Source organism: Scomber japonicus, chromosome 5, assembly GCF_027409825.1.
Source record: "Scomber japonicus isolate fScoJap1 chromosome 5, fScoJap1.pri, whole genome shotgun sequence".
In the NCBI taxonomy this organism is placed as follows: Eukaryota; Metazoa; Chordata; class Actinopteri; order Scombriformes; family Scombridae; genus Scomber; species Scomber japonicus.
The window spans coordinates 26,985,249-27,009,005 of NC_070582.1; the positions used below are offsets into that span (position 1 = coordinate 26,985,249).

Below are 23,757 nucleotides of genomic sequence, written 5' to 3' on the forward strand. Positions count from 1 at the left end.
AAATTAAGTTTAGAAAACAGGTCCACCACAGGTGGTTAGTCCATGAGAGCAATGAAAGGTAGAGCACGCCAACAGGCACAAATCCAAAAACAAGTAGGCTAGAGGAGATTGTCCCCCTCTTCGCATGTTTGTTTTCTCAATTTAATCGTGTCCTTCACACGTCAAACCTCCCAGCACTGACATTTAAATCTTCAAGAACCTGCAAGAAAGCATCACTTCCTGCCTGCTAATGCAAAATGTCAACAAGCTGGAATACCCTAATCTCTCATGTTTAGTAGTCTGCCAAAGAGATGAGTGAAATTCAATTGCAAATGATGTACTGCATTTCACTGTATTTCATTCTATTTCTGTTAATGTTATCAAATATGTCTTGTTTTTCATCATATGTTGCATACATGTGTTTTACATGCTTGTATGTACTTTTTATGTCCTTTTTACTTGATGCCTGTAATTTATTTTGTTTTTGCACATTAAGCTGTATTTCTTCAATAAAAGCTACTATATATACTACAGAGTGAAGGGGTTTTATGTCTCAAACAGACCAGGAGAAGTTGATTCATGCTTTCATCTCAAGTAGACTTGACTACTGCAACGGTCTTCTGACTGGACTCCCACAAAAAAGCATTAAACAGCTGCAGTTCATTCAGAATTGTATGTTTTAATGTTTCCATGTTTTTACTATAATTGGGTTTTATTTTTATTTCTCAAATTGCATGTTTTTATGTTTTTTATTTCCAATTCTTACTGTTAAATGTTTGTTTTATGTAAAGCACATTGAGTTTCCATTGTGTATGAAATGCGCTATATAAATAAAGCTGCCTTGCCTTGCCCTGCCTATACAAACACAGTTATTAATATAATGTAATAATACATGGATTTTTATGAGTTTCCTGGAGTGTTCTTCTGTTGGGGTGCTTTGCTTCAGTAAACCTGCTCTCACTGAGCGTAAATCAGATTTAGTTTTTTTTAATAGAGGACAGTAATCCACAACTCAGGTCACACGCTGATCTCAGGTCTGTTCTCATTCATTTCCAGCGCGGCTTTTTCCCCGGCTGTCCTATGTTGATGACGTAAAGGTAATGGCCGCTCTGGCTGTGCCGTGCGGGGTTTTTTATTTTCTCCACCGCAGCGGTTAAATTAAACCGTGTCATATTTATTGTAGACTGTAAATAACAATATCAGCGTGGGAGGACAGTACATAACGCAGAACTGCCGTCTTTAAAGAGCTCCGGGTCCGCAAGGTGAATTAAAATGTGTGACTGTTAGCAGCTAGCAGAGAGTGGCAGCGCTGTTAGCTTAGCTTCAGGAGAGGCTGCATTGTTAATTCAAAGATGGGCGAGAGAACCGGAGGGTCCGCCCGGTACTACAGTGACTTTCTGCCGTTTAGAGAATCGGTTTATTAGTTTCTGCTCGTCATGGCGGTTAGTTGTGTCCTTGCACGATAACCAGCTTTTCGCTTTGACAAGTTACGGCCTTGTTGCCAACCAGCGCGTCTCAGCTACTAGCAGTTAGCAGTCATGTTACGCTGCAGGCGAACTGTTTAGTATTTACGACATTGGAAATATTGTTTATTGATGCACACGCGTAGGTAACATGGGACCGTTACAAGATATTTTAAGTATATGAAGCTTTTAGCCCCAACCATAGAACCATAGAACAGTACTTAGCCAGCTTACCAATGGAAAGTTTTTATTTTCAATTAGCGTCGAAGAAAACTTTCATTTAGCAAAACCGTTAATTATAATCAGATTCCCGCGTCAAAAATCACTGTTAGTTATTTTTAAATAATTACCTACATGTATACAGTACGCATTTATTCATTAAGCTAGTGTGTTAATAAGTTAGCCGAGTTTTCTTTACTCAGACAAAGTCCAAATCACCCAAAAATAAACATTAAGTTTGCAGTCGTTTATTGGTATTGATTTCAATATATGTTGTGCTGGTTATTATTAAGAGTCTAACATGCCACACTCACTTTAAAGTTCTGTCAATATAATGTTTTCCTGCTTATTTGGTTAAGGCATGTACAGTCAGTTCTTAGTAGTATTTACCACTAAATTAAACTGCATTGAAATAGTTTGCTGTGAGAAACTTAAAATTAAAATGTTTCTATGGACATAAGTTATGTTTTGAGAAAAGATAAGTTTATTAGTTAGTTGATATTGAAGTGTTATTCTACCTGGCTGACATGACAGCTGTATAGATGTAAAATTGACAGGTTTATGAATGGAGTTTGGTATGATGTCCTTTTTAAATATACTATTAAAATATGGGCTCTGTTAGCACATTACTTGCTTGCTCTGTGTGTTACTTGATACATTGTTGTTGCTCTGTTTACTGCAGAAAATTCTCTGATGGATACCCCTGAAAGCCCTACCCAGTCCCCTCAGTCTCCTGAGGAGGAGAAGGGCCTTTCTGACAGTGAGCTACTGGATTCTGCTGATGAAGAGGATGAAAGGGTCAACTCAGACAGTGAGATATTTAATGAAGAGGAGAATGGGGGGCTGGGAGAGGAGTATGAAGAGGCAGTGGACAGTCGAGGAAGAGGTTTGGGATTAGAGGAGGAAGAGGGGGAAGAAGAGGATGAGGTGGTTCCTGACTTTGTGTCTGATCCAGAGGATGAGGAGCCGGTAGGAGAAAGAGGAGGGATGGGACAGGAGGATGAGACCATTCTGCTGATGGAGGGAGATGATGACGGTCCACAGGGGGGTCAGTTGGATGGAGACGAGGAGGACGAGGAGGAGGAGGAGGAAGGAGAGGATAAAGTCATTGACACCCCGCAGTCTCCAGACTCAGAGCAGGGCAGAAGCTTCATTGCTGAAGAGGATGGAGAGGATAGGGACGAGGAATATGGTGACTACAGAAAGGTCATCTCAGCAGAGCCTGGCGCCAAGACAGTTGATGTGGATGACGAGGAGGAGGAGGAGAGATGCAAGGCTGAGGAGGAAGAGGAGGACGAAAGGAGGCGAGCTGAGGAGAGGAGAAGAGCCGCGGTGGCAAGGGAGATGAAGGAAGACTCTGCATCCGTTTCTCGGGAGCTGGACGAGCATGAGCTGGATTATGACGAGGAGGTGCCTGAGGAGCCCAGCATCCCCGCACATGAGGACGAGGAAGATGAGGAAGATGCAAAAGCTCAGGGAGACGAAGAAGAGGAGAGTGAGGACAAGTCTAGTAAGAGGAAAGAGAAGAAACCAATCCTCCCGCCATCTCCCAAAGACGGTGAATCCAGGAGGACAGACGACTCCAAAGGACCTGAGAGGGTGCGCAGAGATTCCTTCAGAGACAAGAAAAAGGAAGATGATGATGGAGAGATTGATGAAGGAGAGATTGATGTAAGTGATAATTTTTTTGATTGATCAATACTCCATATGTTTACAGTCTACAAGCTCAGAAAGTTGTATTTAACTACATTGTAATGCAGCCTTTAAGAACAGAAAAACACCAGCATTGGAGCATCAGACATTGAAGAAAATGTATTTTTCTAATTAAAGGTAGAGTCAGTGATTCCAATCCAATACACTTTTTGTTAATTCAATGTATGTCTCCTCACGGTCTGCTAGCTTTCTTTTCTGTATGTACGCTGGGGGGGGGGGGGTGAACCAGGGAGTAAGAGGCTGTGGCCAATTAGCATAGAAAGTATTCTCTCACAGGACAGATACACTGATATTTTAGTAAATGTATTAATCCAAACTGAATCCCTGACAGTCTTACAGATTCCCCCACCACCGCCCTGCGTTTTTTTACACTGAGTCTGTCCCTGTTGGTTTTAGTGAAGCGTAACATGAGCAGGCAGCTGTTTAAAGTGGTTGGTGGATTCTAAATTTCATTAGCCACTCGTATTTTTGTACCAGCCACTACTTTGTAATCGCTCTTTTGAGTGTTACTAACTTTTGTTTAATGTTTGTCTTGATATGGGGGAAAAAACAATATATATATTTTTTTTACATTAAAAGCATTCATTTAATATTTATCCATCATGGTTATGCTTTTTTAATTATATGCCGCCCCACTAGGGTTGGGGGGAAATCGATTCATGTACATATCGCAATTTTTTATCCCCAGAATCGATTTTTTTTTTCTATTTTAGAGGCTCTATTTTGGCCAAGTGTTTTATTTAATTACCTTACAGCACTACCTTCTCAGCGCCGCTGCAAAAATGACTGTGCTTGAAGTAACGTGACGTTAACTATATTGATCACTTGCTCGATTTCATTAGAAGTTGTTAGCAGCTAGTTAACCATATAACTTTGCTTTTGGCTTCGGTGTAGGCTTCATAACACAACCTGCCCCCTCCCTTCATAAACTACTGAAGTAGGGGGAGGATAAAAGCAGACAACCCAACTCTCCTGGACGTCCTGTAAGTCTCCAGCATATTGATAGCGGCTCCTTGACGCTCGCAAATGAGACACAGTCTCCCGGAATCTGGAGCGACCAAGCAAGAGCGCACTCTAGAGTGACTGAGCGCGTGTGCGTGTCTGTGTGTGTGACTATCAATGTAGTGCGTGTGAGAGCACAGCGTCCTGATAGTGTGTGTGTTGCTGCTTATTACACCAATCCCACCTAAATCTTCTTAAGTGTAGGAGCAGTTCACACTACATAAAACTAGAAAGTGTGTGCTGCAACCTGCGCACGTATGCACACGCACAAAAAACGATGGGTTTTCTATGGCTTTTGCGCGTCATATCAATGATATAATGTCACTGTGTGGATCATTAACCTTGTTGCAGTGTTCTCCCTGGTTATAGTTAGTGAACCTATCGGCTTCTAGCTGCTCAGATCACACAGTCAGCAGTAAAAGAGGAGGAGAGCAGCAGGGGAATCTAGCGCACATAGTTTGTATGGAAGCCTAATGATGGAAAAAGTAAAACTGGTAACTACAAAAATAAACCATTATTATTATTTATCTTTTATTTATTGTTCCAACAGCTCAGGTCGACTGAACAACAGAAAATACCTATTTTTGTGTAGCATACATGTGTATGTTATTTTGTTAAAGCTATCAGACATTACACTACTTCAGAGAGCACTGAATAGTCAGAGCACTTTACTTATTATTTAAAAACATATTGAACAATTCATTACATTGACACAGACTGATGTGCATTGTTTATGGGAATGTCATTCATGGTTTATCATCTCTAGAAGTGTATGATTCAACTTGTTTGTTTTTTTATGAGAATCGCAATTATCGAGAATAGTGATACAAATCGAATCGGCACCTTAGAATCGTGATACAATCGAATCGTGACCAAAGCATATCGTCCCACCCCTACACCCCACACACACAGAGTTTGTGCAGCTATCCTTAGGACATTGCATTGACTTCCATTTATTGTGGACAGCCAAACCTAAAATGTATTTATTACTGGAGACGGTCCCCAAGAAGTAACAAAAACGTGTGCACACACTTCACATGCACCAAAACAAAATACAGACATCCAAACAGCACTGCACTGCACATCCATTTTAAGTCCGAACAGTCTTTTAACATCAGAACTTTAACAATGTACTACACACACACACAAGCACATTGCAGCTGTCTTCTCCAGAGCCATCTTTTCTTCTATGATGCAGATCACCTCCTTGAGGCATTTGGCTTTGTGGTCCTCGATAACCGCTTAAAGTAAATAAAACTGTTGTTTGTAGAGGCAGTGTTTCTCCTATAATTACCAGACCCCTGCCAGGCCAAAAAAAAAATGTTAACCCTATTTTTATTTTAATGCCAAAAATAACACCAAATATTGGCGCATAGGTGGTCGAGTGGTTAGAGCACATGCCATATACGCAGCCGACCCCGGTTCGGGTCCCGGTCAGCAGTCCTTTGCTGCATGTCACCCCCCCTCCCCCCTCCCATTTTTCCTGTCGGTCTACTGATAAATAAAAGCGTCAACAAAATCTTTAAAAAAAACAAACCAAAAAAAAAAAATATATCCATTATTTTGTAAATAAATAGCATTTGGGGCATCTCCATGCACCACTGTTTTGAAATGTGAGTCAACCTCTGTGTCGTTGCCTAGGAAACGATTGGCAGCGTGGCTCCTTTTAAGGAATAGGGCCGTGCGTAATGTGTGTTACAACACGTCAGCCACCGTGGCTGATAGGTTGAGTAAATTCACCAGTAACTGGCCGTTGTTGTCTCTCAATGTAGTTCTGTATGATGTGAAGGTAGGAGAAAAGAATATGCTGTAATGATGTTCCATATGTATGTGTGTACAGGATGATGACCTGGAGGAGGGGGAGGTCAAAGATCCCTCAGACAGAAAGATCAGACCTCGTCCTATCTGCAGATTCTTCATCAAAGGTAAGTAACTGCAGATCCTAGAAAGACAGAAAACTGTAGTACAAAAATATTTTACAAAAAGGTGTCTCCATAATTACATTTTTCAACAGTGAAATGTCCTACTCAGTATATATTAGTCCCAATTCTTAAAGAAACATATTTAAAAGATTCATATAAATATGTTAATTTTAAAACTATTGTTGCCCTCTCAGCATAAAGGCTAATAACACTGATGCTGCACCAGAGAGTTTCAGCAGTGTAACCAAGTACATTACAATGTGCATGGAATTTTGAACCTTGTATTGCATCATATTGTATTGTATCGTATTGAAATGTATCGTATCGCATCGTATTGTATCGTATTGTATTAGAGGTGTGACAATACACTCAGCTCACGAGATGAGACGATACAGGAAATTGGGTTTACGAGGATGAGACTGCTGCAGGTTTGACACCACTGGCACTCATCCCAGACTTGCAGATAGTCATGATAATGTTACTTAACACACATGTTTGTATATAGCAATAAAAAAGCATGCAAATTTGAAATGAATGGTATATTATGGAGTTAGTAGGTTGTTTCACTAAAGAATATAATGGTTTAGGGCAGATTTCCATTCTAGATTAGATTTACACTGATAAAAGTAAACATAAAAGACTTGACTTGTGTTGTGTTTTGATACACATGAGTACAAAGTATGCTGTTGGGTTGGATATGGTTTATTATTGTCTGTATATTGATACATGTGTATGTTGTTGTACAGCAGGGGGAGCTGTTGTACTTTTTATTAATTTCAGGGTGGTTGTTTTTTTCAGTGCCTGTAGTCAAGTATTAGGTAGTTGAATTGTTTTTCAGTGACTAATTACTAAAGGATATACATTAGAGATACACCAACAACTTTACTTTTTGTTCTCATATGGTGGCAGATTCAGATAAAAAATACAATACTTTTCAAAATGTACTCAATTACTGGGCATAATAAGACAACTACTCAAACTTAAACATGCCATGTTTATTTTGATGTAACATTTTCGAACAAAACTTTAAGATTGATCATACTTTGAAAGGCTTGGATGATACTCGAGAGCAGATGTGACCTATTTCACAAATTGGAAAAGAAGTAAATAAATGTCATCTCTCTCCAAAGGTGTCATGTGAAAGTAAGTCATTGTTCACATAGTGTAATCCAATGACGTTATATATGTATGAATATATCAGTCAGAGGGACAGCACCACTACTTTTAGTTTCATACTTTAACTTCATCATGCTGATAATACTTGAGTACATTTATTTGAATGCAACACTTTTACTTGTTATATATTATTTTCACATTTCTGTATTGGTGGTTTTACTTCAGTAAAGGATCTGAATGCTTCTCCCACCTCTACATTAAAGTTGGATAAGATCCAGAGACAGTCAGTGATGCTGGACTGGTTAGCTCTGCTGCTGCCTGTTTCTAGCATGGAGGAGAATTGAAGCTGCTCATGTTGATAACTGACAATGAAATCAATTCATTTAGCAGTGTTATGTCAAAGAGTTTATATTTCCTCATTACCTTTCACATTCAAAGATACCAAGGCTATAGTTACGACCATAAGATCCAGCATAGACTAAGCACCAAAACTAACACAGAAACTTCTTTCTGAGAACCATCAGGGAGAAATATAAGTCTTATATAGATTCATCTTGCAGTTGAACTTTTTTCTCTTCACCTTGCAGCTACATCCCCACACATATGTACTTAAACAACACAGGTGTAAAAGACCACTGGTGTCTGACAGTGATAACATCAAAATCAACAACATGGCAAAATTGAAGTTCAGTCATATCAGCCGAAATGTTCATGTCACGGCCATGCTGATGTTTCATTTTAAAACCTTTTTCAAAATATACTGATGATATTCTGAAAATATAATGCACCACTAGTATCCATCCAATATCCATAAGGGTGTGAATCTTATGGAATGTCATGTTTCAATTTTCAATTCTAATACTCGTTCTTGATTAAATAAATGGAAATGGGGGCACTATTTTTACTCTCTTGCTCCAGTATACTGTGTGCCAAACCATTAACTGGTGTCCTTATTCCACTGAAACACAGTATGAAACATAACCAGCATCCAATATAAAGCAGTTAATAAGTTAACTCTATGAATTAATGAACTTGAAAGCATGTTACAGTCTTCTTGCCTGTGTGAGAATAACAAACTGAGGAGGGAAAGTTCTCCACTGTGTTATTAACATTATATATCCAGCAGTGGAGAGCAGCCTTTCTGCTCTGAGACAGACATCACTGTCCAACACGCTAAGCAGGTGCAGGGTTGTTGAGGTGAAACAGACTCAGAAGACTGAGAACTGAGAATACAGTTATTTTCTTTACCTCAGAGTTGATTTACATGTTTAATACTGCAGTGTGTGTTGGGCAGCTGCTCTCGTTTGTTACAGTTGGAGTTTTCTGCTCTGCTAGAATTAGTCTGAGTGATTCAGTAAACTTCATGTTCATCTCGTAAAGGTCATTATTTATTCATTAAATCAAATGCAATTGGTAAAGATGAGCTACAAGATAACGCTAGTGTTTTCACACTGTAGATTGAGTGAGCTCTGCCTTTTTTCATTCCATCAACATCACAATATTAACAAACATTTATAAAATTAATTTTTATAACATTTTAGGAATTTGGCCTTGCATCTTGGAGTCAAGTAATTTCCACGCCTCTGAATGTCCTTTTCTTCTGATGTCTTTTTTCTTATTGAAATGTGTCTCACTCATACTGAGATTCTGACAAAAATGCATGTTGGCATTCTTACAAAATCATATTGATGCATCCATGTTAAAAAGCACAATCAATGTCTAATTGGAGAATTAGAGGCCAACTGTAAAGTAGTGATGGGCGGTATACCGGTTCACACCGAATACCGGTGTATATTTTCGTTATGATATGAATTTTTAATGTACCGGTGTATTTCATCACACAATGTTAGGAATGCTGCGCCGCGCAACACTGTTTCAGGTGGGACCCTTTGCTGCTCAACAAACAGCAGAAAATGGCTGTGTTCGAAACCGCATACTACATACTACATACTTCTATACTACATACTTCCATCCTACACACTACACACTAAACGACCAGATAGTAAGCCGACCATTTACACTGTAGTAAACTACACGATAACCCACAATGCATTTTGTCCCTACCCGAGCTGAAATCAGCAGACTGAAGCAGATTTCATTTTAGCTCTAACTCTGTAAATATACCACTTTATCGACTAGGGGTGTGACGAGATCTCGTAGCACGTGATCGCGCAAGACGAAAACGCAACAATATTTTTGTCGAAGTGAATGTTGTCTCGCAAAGCTATAATTAAGGGCCGCACCAAAAAAACAAGAAAAAAAGACAATCGGTTTTCTATCGCTCATTTGCACGTCATGTCTTCTTTTTATAATGTCACGTGTGGATCATTATCCTTGTTACAGCTTCTACCTGCTGAGAAGATCTCAGTCAGAAGTAGGAGATGAGGAGAGGAGCAGTGGTAAATTGACCTCAGGTCTCTACACTGAGCCTGAAGTAGGAGGAGGAATCTAGCTGAACTATGGAAGCCTAATGATGCCAAAAGTAAAATGAGTCACACTACCAAATTATAAACACAATTTATATGTTGTTCTACTTGTGTATTTATGTCATACAGGATTTGTGCAATTTACTTTTATTTCTGTGTTTTTTTATTAGCAATATCTTATAATTTGTGATAATTGGATACTTTATTTAATTTATATTTATATATTAGAATTGTTTCTACTCTTTATAATTTACTTACTATTAGTATTTGTGATTGTATCTAACTTTTTTATTTATGGTTGTTATTTCCATAAATACCCATATCTATAAAATATCTATATGGGGAAACCTTTTACAGTGCTGCATACTGCATATGATAATTATATATTTAGAAAGTAGAACTGAAGTGATTCATTACAAGATGATTAGTTAAAACATTTCAATTAAATTTGCATTTTGTGAATTTCAAATAAAAGAACAGTCATATATTTCCTCATTGGATTTCTTAAAAATATAGTTAAAATCTCGTCTCGATCTTGTGAACTCAATATTGTGTCTCGTCTCGTCTCGTGACCTGAGTGTATCATCACACCCCTATTATCGACATTTCTAACCTTTTTAGGCGAGAAAGTATCCCTTTAGATCCACACTGTGACGCTAATTTGTTCAGATAACACCTGTTTAAAGTTTTGTTCCTGCGAATTCGGAGCTAGCCGTAGCGAGTAACACGCTTCTGGTTATTTTCACAAAAATAAATATAACACCCGTTACCTTTTATTATTAAGAAAACCATAACGATAGAATTGGTGCTTTTATTTTGAAAACAGGAAACGAACATACCCTCGCTGTAGCTAACTTGAAACCACCAAGGTGGTGATGTGTGACGTTTGTATTTTGGGTTTTTTTCAGAAGTTACGTTGCATCTTGGGTAATGTGAGTGTGAGTAGTCAGCTCTTGATGCATACTCTGCATTTCTGGAGAATCTAGTAAACCATCCGGGAACTTCTCACATACTCTAAATCAGCCGATGGCCGATATGTGCTGCCGATTTTTTTGAGCCGATATTTGAAGCCGATATTGCTTTTTCTCCCTCCATTTACATCATAAGAATGACATAATGATAACAAATGTTACAGTCTCAATTTAACCAAAAAAAAAAAAACATTTATTTACGAAATTAACAAATTAACAATTGTATTGCAGAACATAAATAAATAAAAATAAGAAGATAAATATGTAAGCATAAATAAAATAATTACAAAAGGCTTTCATCAGCATCAACAACACAGCCCTGATGATGAATTGTTTGCTGATGCATACTATTACAAGCCAAATAGACATAATCTGGTTATCACAAAATGTAAAATAAAATGTTACTAGGTTAATTAGGTTCCTTGTCAACTAATTTTAATATTTTTTAAGAAAACAATAAACTCTAAAAAAGTAGTCATTGAAATAAAGTGTTTAATTTGTAAAAGAAGACTGCCATGGTTTCCATTTTTTCTACATAAAATAAAATGTTTTATTATGTCGCCTATTATGCAAAGACAACACACTAGTAGGATGGTAAAATAACGTTGATGTCGGATGCACTTTAGTTTCTGCTCTAAAAGCAAGCAACATGTTGCACCTATGTTTGTTGCATCATCAACTTTAACGTGAATAAATATTCAACCACATAAACCATTTCTCCCATCATACTTCTAAAAGCTCTTCAAGACATGGAGCAGCTCACACACACCGCTGTGACAGCCGCTCCGTCCCCCTCAGTCAGAGTGAGAGAAACACACACCTGTTATAGCTGCTCTGTCCTGCTCTCAGTCGGAGTGAGACAGAGAGACAAACGCACATGCATTTGGCGTTCGTGTTTTCACTTTCAAAGTGTAAGGCAATAACACAGGTAAGTTAGACGGTTAAAAATACTTTAAAGTGTGAAAATGTACCGTTGTCTCACGGGAGATGCGTCGTTGTTGTCAACGCCAGTGAGGGAGGGGCGTGGCTTCACGTGCTCTCCAGCACCTCCAACAACACAGGGCTGCCGGTAAGCGCGCCTGTCCGTAAATCCGGCCGGGAAAAAAAATATATATATATATATATCGGCCGATGCCGATATCAGTAAAAAACGTGAATATCGGCCTGATATATTGGCCGGCCGATGTATCGGTCGACCCTTACAATCTACTGCAGTAGAATAGTAGTTACTCTCTCAACTAGTAGAAAATGTTGTGAACACCTGATTATGCATGAAAAAAATATACCGTCATATACCGTGAAACCGCTTTTATTTTGAAAAATACCGTGATATACATTTTTGGTCTTACCGCCCAGCACTACTGTAAAGTGATTATACAAACCTATTCCAGTCCACTTCTAAATCTGTGAAATCCTTTGTGTCCTGCAGGAAATTGTACTTGGGGTATGAACTGTAGGTTTATCCACCCTGGAGTCAATGACAAAGGTAACTATTCCCTCATCAGTAAGCCAGACCTCTTCTCACCTAATGGAGCACCACCTGGAGGACCACACCCACTCATACCCAACAACCCCTGGGTACGTCTATCTTATACTGCTGTCTGTGGACATAAAATGTTTCTTTTACATCAACCAAACAGCTAATTGATTGGCTCTTAATAACATCATTTTATTTCTCTATTAGCTGATTTGAATGCAAGGCTCAGGGCATCTAAGTCTCTCACAGTGAGCAGGTGCATGTATGAAAAACAGGTGAGTGAATTAGTTTTGTGTCCCTGTGTTTTAGGCTGGTCCTGCAGTGGAGGAGCTCCCACCACCGCCTCCTCCAGTGGAGCCTCCTGTGGAGAGCGCCTGGGAGAGAGGCCTGAGGCATGCCAAAGAGGTAAAACACCGCCACTCTCCGTCCTGTGGAAACAACACTGAGTCTGTGCCAAATGCTGCTCAGAGTGTGTAAACTGTCTGTTTAATGACACATGTCCTCTTAAAGCCCTTTTTATAAGCCAAATGTATTAATCTCTGTGATGTTTATCTGTCCTATAGTTTGTTTGTTTTTGTGGATGAATGCTGAAGAAGCATTATTTTCATATGCAAACTATAGATGTGAAAGTTAGGGTTAGGAAATGTATTATGTCATTCAGGCAGCTCCAGCACAGAAAGACAAGTATCTGCATCTGTACTTCTGTATGTAGAGAGAAACAAATGTCTTAAATGTGAAGCCAACAAGCAGTTAAATGCTGCCAGAAGCTGCAGCTGTAACAGTGCTGTTTGACTTTGTGCTGTATTATACAGTCTTAAGTACAAAGTCAAGAGGTTGTGATTAGTAGCAAAACAAGCTAGTGAAGCTGTAAACAGAACCATGTTCCTGTGTACGCACTTAACTACCCTCCTGAGACTGAAAATGTCATCACTATCAGTGTTAAGGAGACATTTCTGAACATCTAATGTGACCAAACGTTTCATAATGAAAGGACATGTCACTCACAGTGTAGCACTTTTTGTAATAGTTTTTAAACAACAATGAATGTCTATGGCATAGAAGAATAAGATAATATGAGGCTTTGGTTATACACACAATACTTGTTAGTAGTGTGAGTTCATTGTTGGTTTGGCTCTGTATGTGACATTGAATATAATTAAGAATCACTCCAGGGCCCTGTTCCATTAAGTAGGATTACCAAATAAGCCAGGCATATGCTTAGTAAATCTAAATTACCCTGACAGAATAATAGCCTCATAAATATTCAACAACTGCAAAAATATTTGGACAAGAGATGCAATATTTAAATCCATATGCCTTTAACTGCTATTTTCCTCGTAGGAAGCGCTATTTTAAGAGGTACTGGTTAGTGATTAGTACATTTAGTAGGGATGCACCGAAATGAAAATTTGTGGCCGAAGCCAAATAAAATTTAAACGCTTGGCCGAATATCGAATGTGGTTAAGTTTTTCACTATTTTTTTATATTGCATAAATAGCGTAGAATACATTTTTAGACATGTTTTTCAAAGAAAGTAAATCTTTATTGAATATTGACATGTTTTTAATATTCCAGTAGCCTTTGCTTTTCAAAAAAATCACAAAGTTTTTCATTTATATTAGGCCTTCAAACAAAACATGCATTCCAAAAAAAACTAAAGTGCATTAAAGTGGATAAACCCACAACAAATTATTGTCCTTTTGGCACAAGTCTGTTTAGCCACAGTAGATAGGCTAATAATGTAAACAGAAGGCTCTTATTGAAGTAAATAAGTGTGTGCTTGTAACCTCATACACACAGGTACACAACATATCCCAGGCCAGAACAGATTTGTCAATAACAGTACTTCAGCTTCAAAATAAAAAGAGCTGCAATTCTTTTCTCGCTCTCCAACACTTTAAAATATCTCCACACTGCCGACATTTTACCGAAGGCGCCGGGTCACCGCGTCACTGCATGTTGTTTGATTGCATCATTGCGCAACGCCACTATTGGCCCTTGCTTTTTACTCACTCCCCCGAAGGCCGAATGTGGCTTTTTTTTTGCAATATTTGGCCCGAATATATTCGGTTACCGAATATTCGGTACATCCCTAGCACTTACAATAATGTTTAGTGGATGCATGTTGAGGCATTGCCGTAGTCGGGCACTGCAATACGAGCGCACCTTCAGAGACAGATCAGACCCATTCAATCGATCAGCAATTTCATGCAGGCCTTTCACTTGGATTTTATTTATTGCTTTTTGTGATCATATGTTTAAATTCTTCATATGTCTCCAGCTGAAGTGACTGCTGGAGACTGCTGCTGCTGTGGCTCTTTTGTGGTGGATTTTGTCACTGTGAATCCATTTGATCTGTGTTCAACATCATGGGCTGCATGTGAATGGCGTGCACACGCAATTAATCTGAATACTCGAGCCTGTCTTGAATTAGTCTGGTTACGTGAACATGGATCGACCTTTATGGAACCGCTTTAGCCTGATCTAATTTTTTAGGTTCATTCAAGTCAGGTGTTTGACAATAAGTACCGCTTTTTTGAGCTTGCTTTATGGAACGGACCCCAGGTAAGCTGACAGCTTGACACGATGAGCATACAATATGACTGCCTGTCACACGCGCCCCCCCCCCCCCCACACACACACACACACACACACACACACACACACACACAGGATGTGTCTCCCGTCGACACCTGTTTTTCTGCTGCTCCAACCTGTCGAGATACCTTAATTTATCAAATTCTTGCAGTTATCCTACCATGACATTTATAATCACGGTTAATCGTATAACTGGTTAATCCTGACATCCCTAATGGTAATACACCAAAACAACGGCTCTGTGTTGGGAAAAGCATGATAGAAAATGAACAACAGTGTCATAAAAAGGAGCAGGGAGTGTAACATGCAGAGCTGGTTGGACACAAATATTTGACCTCTCTTCACCTCGCTGTAAAAACCTGCAGATTTCTGTGTGGTGGTGTTCCCTTCTCACCACTGTGAAGTTCCCTACTGCAGATTGTTATAATGGTTTTTGTATCTCTGTGTCTCGTAGGTGCTGAAGAAAGCTACCATCCGTAAAGAGCAGGAGCCGGACTTCGAGGAAAAGCGCTTCAACGTGACCATCGGAGAGGACGAGAGAGAATTTGACAAGGAGAACGATTTCTTCAGAGAACGCAGCTACCGAATCATCAGAGAGTATGACCTGCCACACCCAGCACACTGCAATAATTCCAACCGTTGTACACATAGTAAAAAAACGAATACAACTAAAGACAACGTCTCAGTGGAGAGAAGCTTTCCTTATTTTAAACAAAAAGATCAAAATAGATAGAAAATATAAACTTGATACCAGTGATTTTTTTTTTTTTTTTAAATTAACTAACCTGTTTTGTTCTTTCAGTGAAATGGAATTCAGAGATCCTATCTATGGGTAAGTGTAGACAAACTTAAACATTCTTAATAAAACTCTTTAATGCCTCACTGGTCAGTTTTCTGTTCCTCATAAGACACCATATCTCCCTCGGATCATTGTGTAGACACAACTTGTGCTATTTGCTTACAGTCAAACATGCAGAATTTGATTTTGTCACTATTTTATTTTGAATTTGAACTAACCAAATCTGAAATATCTGGTGAGGGTTGAAGAATACAACTTTGCTCAAAAATTAGGAACATCTTTGTTTTGATTGAATGATTTGTGGACTGCTTTTTTTGCCCAATCATAAAGCAGTTTGAAGTTATGAATGACATTTTTAAAAATACTGTCAGTCTGGCTCACTGATCATTGACTAACATTCTATCACAAAAGTCAACATATGCACACAATCATTCTGCATGATGTCATGTCTTATCGCAAAGGAAGAAGGAAATACACCAGCAAAAAAAAAACTATCAAGTCTGAAGTCAGTGAAGCAGAACCTTTCTCAGGGGTGGTAGAATTTCTCAAATGTATGTGTGCCCCCCCCTGCAGTGATCCATATGCTGACCCATATTATGACTATGAAATGGAGGCCCTGTGGCGCGGTGGCCAGTATGAAAACTTCAGAGTGCAGTACACAGAAGCTCCTCTTCCTTACCACTACAGTGTGAGTATTCTGCTTAATGTCAAAGGCTTTTTTTTTTCTTAAATCAACAACCCAAAGTGTAGCAAAAATCATTCAAGTATAAATCGCAGACAGAGGACAACAAGGCCTGTCATAATTGAATTACCGTACAATAATGTAATTATCATCATCATCATCATCATCATGTCTATATATGGACTTATTGTATGATACATGAACATGACCCTGATCATTTTATTGACCTCAAGATTGTCACACTTCACATTAGCAGCTAAGAGTCTATTCATGTCACATTGGCTAAACAAGTAGTGTCCTCCATTCCTCACTGTGTACGTCCTGAGTGGAGACTGTAGAAGAATTAAAGGTAAATTACTCTGTCCCCAACCATAATGGCAGTCTGTTTATACAGAAGCATAGCACCCACTCTCCAAAACCAGTCCCCCCCCACCCCCCCACCCCTTTGCATTATTATGCTATTATATTGTCATTATATCAGTGGTATAAAATGATCTTCAAATGACAATAATATAATTTATCGCAATTATTTCTGAGACAATGTGTTGTCCAACAAAAGTAGTTATCATGACAGGTCTAAGGGCAACACTTGAGAGCAGTTACAATTTTTAGGGGTGTAAAAGGAGTATTTATATTCTATGCTTCCTGCGAACCAAATAATTACTGTCAAATTACTCTTATACAGTCTTGGCACACATGGTACTTAAATTATTGTGCAAACTGAAAGTGAGCCACCTGTCCATATTCTGATGTTTTGGTCAGCAGGAACGCGAACGTGAACGCGACCCCCGAGAGCGCAACCGGGACAGAGAGAGGGAGAGGGACCATCGCGAGAGGGAGCGGAGGCAGAGAGAAAGGGAGCGGGAGAGAGAGCGCGAGCGCGAGAAGGAGAGGATGAGGCGGAAAGAAGAGTGGGAGAGGGACCGGATGAAGCGGGACGAGAAGGAGAGGCCTAGGATGCGTCCTCCTCGAGACGCCAGGGAAAAGAAAGATGAGGACAAACTCAAACCACGCTCGCCCATGAGCATGCCACCCAAGTAAGTGAAGTTTCAGTCAGCTGTATTGTTGATAGACGGATTATGCTGATGTTCTACATTACATGCCGCAACAGCATAAATCCAAACATTACAAATATGTTTGACACAGTTGTCTCTTTGTAATTATTAGGTGTGGTTCACATGGACAGGTATCACTACCGTATTTTCTTTTTCTGTTTCTGTGAGAACCTCAAGACGAGTGAGCTTCTCTTAGCAAGTTTTGTGTTTTTCTTTAGCTTTTGAATAATTAGTTTCATTGTCAGGAAAAGTAAAAATAGTTTTGAAGAAGTGACTTGTGTATTGTATTATCTGTGCTGACAACACTTTGTTGTCATGCTACATTATTTACATCCTTAATACTTGTTTCAACAGCACACAAATGATTCACTCAATTAAATCAGGCTTGACATTATGTGTGATGACTTCACTTGATTGGATGATAGTTTACACAAGACAGGGGAAAGTGCCGAGAAGCAAAGCTTGTCTATGGGGAAATGTTGTAGTACACTTCCCTCTTTACTGCAGTTTCTGTTGGCATATTTGTAAAATGTTGCAATTGCTCTGACAAGTTTCTGGCACTTCAGAAGAAAATCACTTGATCTTTAGACTGGTTCTAACAATTACTCTGTACAGACCTATTTTTTTTTCTTTGGTGCAGGAGTTTCTTCATCAATTTCTTTATCAATGTTTAATGACAGTAAGTACTGTCAGGGAATTTCCCTTCCATCTTCAAGTGATACACACACAGATTAAGCAGATTAAGTGTTTATTGCAAGTGATGGTTGCCATTTGGCATCTGCTCATCTTAACCACTACGTCTTCTTCAGATATAACTTACAAGAGATACACCTTACACAAAGGCTGTGAACTGTAGACAAACACAGATTACAACTTCTACTCTTACCTGAGGGGGGGGGGGGGGAGTCTATTTAAAAGTTTATTTATCCAGTAAAAGTGCAAAATGAAAGTGTTAATGGGAGAAGACTGAACAATATATATGCTATAATAATATACACATATATATAGACATAAATTGAGTTATTTTGCCTTAATAATGATAAAATAATACACAAAAAATGGTCGGATTGGGAACCCATATAATATTAACACTATGTACTATGTATTAAATAGCGTGTCCTGTTTTAAATCACTAGACTGGGTTTGTCTCATGGGCTATTTCTTGGTTTGACAGTGACAGTGATCAGTGATCAGTCAGAGGAATTATTAAGTGTCCGCGAGTGTTTCCTGTGACACACGGTGTCCTGTCAGATGTACGGCAGCTTCAATTGCATCTTTCTAATGGATTAACTATTGTATGCTTCATTAAGCTACTTTATACAGAAGAATAGAAGTAAAACAAGTAATATTAGTGTTTATAATATTTAGCTTTTAATCAGGTTTAATCGCAGGGTTGTAACGTGATGAATCCAGTTAATTCTTTTAATCGTTGGACAGCCTAATCTTTTCTATGAGCAGTGGGTCTAAACACACTGCTCCTCCCCGTGGATAAATGAGGCATTGCAGCTGGTTTTCACTCGGGCAGTTTAGGGGCGTTCCCAGTCGGGGCCTCATTGACCACGTCATCGCGGGGGGATCGCATTTCCCCCCTGCTTCCATTATTGGCCAGCAAAGGACCGGTCAAGGACCAGTCAAGGAGCCATCAAGGAAACACAGGAACTTTGAAATGGCTTCATCTGTATGTGTTTTGCACTTATTACCTACTAATGATAAGCTCCCAGTGTGTCTGTGAGCTTGTCTGTTTCAGGTAGATTCCCCTCACTTGCTGCAGCGGACAGTGAAATAAGATAAATGAATCAATAAATACAAACACTGTTGATTTCTTCTCATGATGCCAACATGCAAACTATTTAGGTTCAGTACATTTCTGCTGTCAGGTGGCTGATTCTGTGGGCAGCAGGGACAATAATGTATTTGTGTGGCTGATACTGATACCAATACTAATATAAGGGAATATAAAATATATATACATAAATGCACATTTTTTGAAGTGAACCCTCAATCAAACACAGGTAACAAAGATATGTAATGAAGGTATGATATTTTACAGTTTAACAATAAACTTTACTTTATAAAATGACATCAGTACACTGAAACAGTAAACTACACTGTGAATTTGATCATTATAAACTACTATAAATACATTTTTAAAAACACATAGAACAAGAAAATTACGTATATATTAAAATTAATTTAAGGAAAAGGATCCAATAGACATAGAATGCTGCACATGTATCTTAAAAATAATTAAATAAATATCGGCGCATATCAGACAACATATACACATATACTTGCTCATGTTGGTTGTGTTTTTATTGCTTAATTTTAAGTTTTAGTTTAAGTTAATTTGTTTTTGTTTCAGTATTAGTTTAAATTTGTTTTGTTATAATAGATGTTTTTTCACGTCTAGTTTTAGTTAACTATTATAACCTTGGTATAAACATAATCAAGCACAGTATTTATATTCTACCTCTTTCAGGTGGCACAAATAACCACAGTAATTGTCAGATACCATCTTAATCCTTTTGGTATTTGTTTTTTCTGATTAATCTTGAAAAGAAAATTCCCCACCTCCACCAGCAACACCCACACTCTTAATTCCAACAGCAACGGAGTCCAAATCTCCATTGTGAAAGTGACTGCAGCGTGGTGACTCGGTGTGATAAGTGTTTCTTTTCCTGGTGGCACAACTGTAATTATTCAGGTTTGGTGAGATGGTTTCTATTAACAGCACGAACAGTATGAAATGGATGAAACTGAACCTGATGCAGCCAGAATCTCCCTCAAACTGTCAGTCATCGGCTGATGTGCCAGAGAATGGTAGAAGCATTATACATTACTAAAGAAATGCATTTTAAACATGCCACTCTTATGACTAATAACATGGAAATAGTTGTTTTTGTAATGTTAAACATTATCTTCCACCCTCCTGTTTAATAGAAAAAATCGTATGACAACTTGAAGGACGGGTTCACAGTTTTTATAAGTCTAAAAAAGTCAGTCATCCAAATGAATATTGAAATAGCTTTTTCATGCTGTAGTAATTCCTCCTGTTCATACACACCATTAGAAGATCATTTCATGATCAGCACACCTCTTTCTGTGTAAAAAATGTGTTTTAAAAGTTGATCTGAAGCTAATATGAAGCTTCAGCCGTCCAAATGAGTCAAATCAAGTACATGTCTTTCAACGTTAGTCTTTTTAATGCCAAAGTTTCATTGTCAGGAAAAGTAAAAATAGTCTTCCTGGCATAACACTGACCTGAAGAAGTGACTTGTGTATTATATTGTCTGTGCTGACAACAATTTTTTTTGTCATGCTACATTATTTACATCCTCAATACTTTGCATATATTTCAACAGCACACAAATGATTCACTCAATTAAATCAGGCATGACATTATGTATGATGACTTCACCTGATTGGATGATAGTTTACAAGAGAGGGGAAAGTGGCGAGAAGCAAAGTTCCCTCTTTTTGTTCCTATACTTCCACTAGCCTGGGTAAACCCATGCTCTCTTTCCAGCAACATTCCACTTTGCTCAGAAAGTTAGCATGGCCACCAAGACAAACTTTTCGCCTGAGATAGGGAACCAATCACAGAACGGGGAGGCGGGCTTAAGACGACGATGACCGTAGAGCGACTCTGTTTACATCCAGCATGGAGGCCACAGAGGTGCAGCAACCGTTCAAAGCAGCAGTAGATTGTGTGCTAAATGAATCGGAAGGCAAGTTCACTTTGAAAATACAACAAAACTTGCGCTACATGATTTTCCCTTCATAAACAGGAAGTGTTCACGCTGCTCCCTACAGGCTCTGAATACCTCATTGTGTATCGTTGATATGATTGGCTGTAAGTTTATCCAGTAGCGTACAGAAGCATTTGATCGACATTCGTTGATCCCCCCTCAAATACGAGGAAATGAACGGCTCCTCGCCAGACCTTACCTCACTTGTGGTAGGGTCTGGCCAGGCTATACTTCCACCACAACTCAACAGGGAAACACTGTCCGAGGAAACACAAAGAGGGAATTTGATGTTGAAAGGATTTAAATGTGTCAGATATCCCCTTGATGCGACTAACTCAGACTGCTGAAGCCTAATATAAGCTTCACATCTACTTTTAAGTGACTTTGTGGACACACTGTGGATTTTGTCCTCCCATTACTTTCATTGAAAGCACATTTGAAGGAGATCTTTTAATAGTCAGTATGAACAGGTGGAATGATTACAGAGAGGAAAACCTCTTTCACTGTTCATATGGACACCTGACTGCTGCTTTAACACACTTGAAAAATTGTGAGCCTATCCTTACATGTCAGTGACTAATGATTTAGTCTTATAATAAATGCTTTTGTTTTTAAAATCTTCATCATCAAAATGTGTGCTCCAAACATGAACATTTACGACTTTAATCACTACCATGAGTTCAGTACTGCAGCTTCCATTAAGAGTTGACATAGTACATTCTTGTCACTGGAACATGAACAAATGACTTAATAGAAGATAGATTGTCAACTAGAAAGATGTGACATAAAGATATTTAATTAGGTATTTGTTTAAAATTGTAAATGTGTAAAAAAGCATGTTTGCCTCTCAAGTTGCGAAGGCATTTAAATATTTCGTAGGGGGTGTAGAAATGTGTTTAAGATTCCCACAAAACGGAACGGAACAGAATGTTTTGTTGATGACGTATTCACACATACGACCATCCAGTTCCCCATCTGCTTGTTGTTCATTTTAGGCCATGGTATGCCCCGCAAATGTGTTCGCTACAGACACACATTGATGATTGGTGGTTTGTGGTGGTTGAATGCCATCCACTCTAATGTGTATCAATGAGTCATGAAGTGTGAAATCATTAGTGTTAAGTTTCCTTTTTGCGTATGTCTGTTTAAACAACAAATACTTATGTTTCTCTTTTAGTTATTCCATGTTTCTACTTGATGTTTATAACTTGGGGAAAAAATTGTAAAGTGCAGTGTCATATTTCTTTTTATATAACCGGAGTTGCCCAAGTGCTGTACAGAATTTCATTACATCATTAGTAAAAGGCACAAATAACAGCAGTGAAAGGCAATGATAAAATACAAGCTAATATTATAACGTGCACAAATTTAATAGAAAACGAAATAAAAATGTAAGATTAATTTATAAATAAAATACTATAAAAATGATATGTGATTTTATCCTGTAATATGATTTATGGGAATAATCAACAGTTCTAAATAAAGTAACCAGACAGAAATATCTGCTTTGTCTAATCCAAATCCAGGAAATTGTTTACATTGAGGCAAAAATCATGTAAATGTGATCAATGAATCCTGCTTACTGAAAACCTAGAGAATTATTAAGGGAATAGCTGAATTGGTGTGAACAATATAGTAAAATCTTTAACAGTAGACGAACGCACATTGTCTGAAGTTACCATAAATTCTCATAATAAAGCCAGTATTGAAATAAAGCCTTTTCGTATTTTATTAAGTGCCAAATCAGTTAACATTCAAAAGATGCTAAATGCAAATCTTACATTAACATTATCTTGTTTGTTAAACCTTTTTAGCGCTTTGGTTTTATATCAGGGGTGTCAAACATATGGCACACTTTGCAAAGTATGAAAATTGCAGAAGTGTAATTACAACTTCTGTGTACTGCTAAAAAGTCTGCCTCTGTTGGGGCATGCAGCGTAACAAAACACTCCACTCATTGCATCACAACTACAACTCTGTTTGCATTGTTACAAGCCACCTGGCTAATGGTAACCATTGCTAGTCACACGTATAATGGTGGAATGGAAAAGCAGTAGTCTTGTTTTTAGAAACCTTTTGTAAAGATGTGATTCAGAATGAGCATATCTGATTACGGCCAGTTTATGACACGGCCAGCGATGTCACATATTTCCATTGCTTCACCCGCCTTCTCTGGTTTTGAAATTGTGGAACTTGAGTTTTGCTTCTCAGCCTTTGAAGTAGCAACAATGAAGATGACATACCTGTCACTGCAATCATCAATCAAGACGAGTCAATGCCCATATTTTGCAATTGTGTTTAGTGATGAGTGACGTAAATCCCTTAAGCAATATGACCTACCAGAGGCAGCAAGGAGTCTTTTTTCAGGGTCAAGTTTTCCCATGCAAATGGTTAGAAATGAAAAAACAAAAAACAAAAAGCATTTCTCTTATAAACAAAAGCTCTTAGCAGCAGAGTGCCATGACATGACTCTGTGGAACTTATAGCTCAACAAAATGTCAATATGTAAACCAATGTTATCATGTCACCCCTTCAGTGCATTGATGTTGTTGTTTGGGTGTTAACTCCTGAAACTACCAATAACTG

General features: G+C 38.4%; 1 protein-coding gene across 1 annotated transcript in view; it reads left to right on the plus strand.

Annotated features, from left to right (window-relative positions):
* The first annotated feature begins 1,091 nt into the window (after window positions 1-1,091).
* The window catches only part of zc3h18 (zinc finger CCCH-type containing 18), a 44,459-nt gene continuing 21,793 nt past the window's right edge, over window positions 1,092-23,757 (plus strand). The window contains exons 1-9 of the mRNA XM_053319204.1: window positions 1,092-1,241; window positions 2,344-3,332; window positions 6,217-6,301; window positions 12,241-12,389; window positions 12,598-12,693; window positions 15,341-15,483; window positions 15,689-15,718; window positions 16,259-16,373; window positions 17,133-17,404. Coding sequence (XP_053175179.1) covers window positions 2,355-3,332; window positions 6,217-6,301; window positions 12,241-12,389; window positions 12,598-12,693; window positions 15,341-15,483; window positions 15,689-15,718; window positions 16,259-16,373; window positions 17,133-17,404 — 1,868 coding nt within the window. The 5' untranslated portion in view covers window positions 1,092-1,241; window positions 2,344-2,354. The remainder of the gene's footprint in view (window positions 1,242-2,343; window positions 3,333-6,216; window positions 6,302-12,240; window positions 12,390-12,597; window positions 12,694-15,340; window positions 15,484-15,688; window positions 15,719-16,258; window positions 16,374-17,132; window positions 17,405-23,757) is intronic.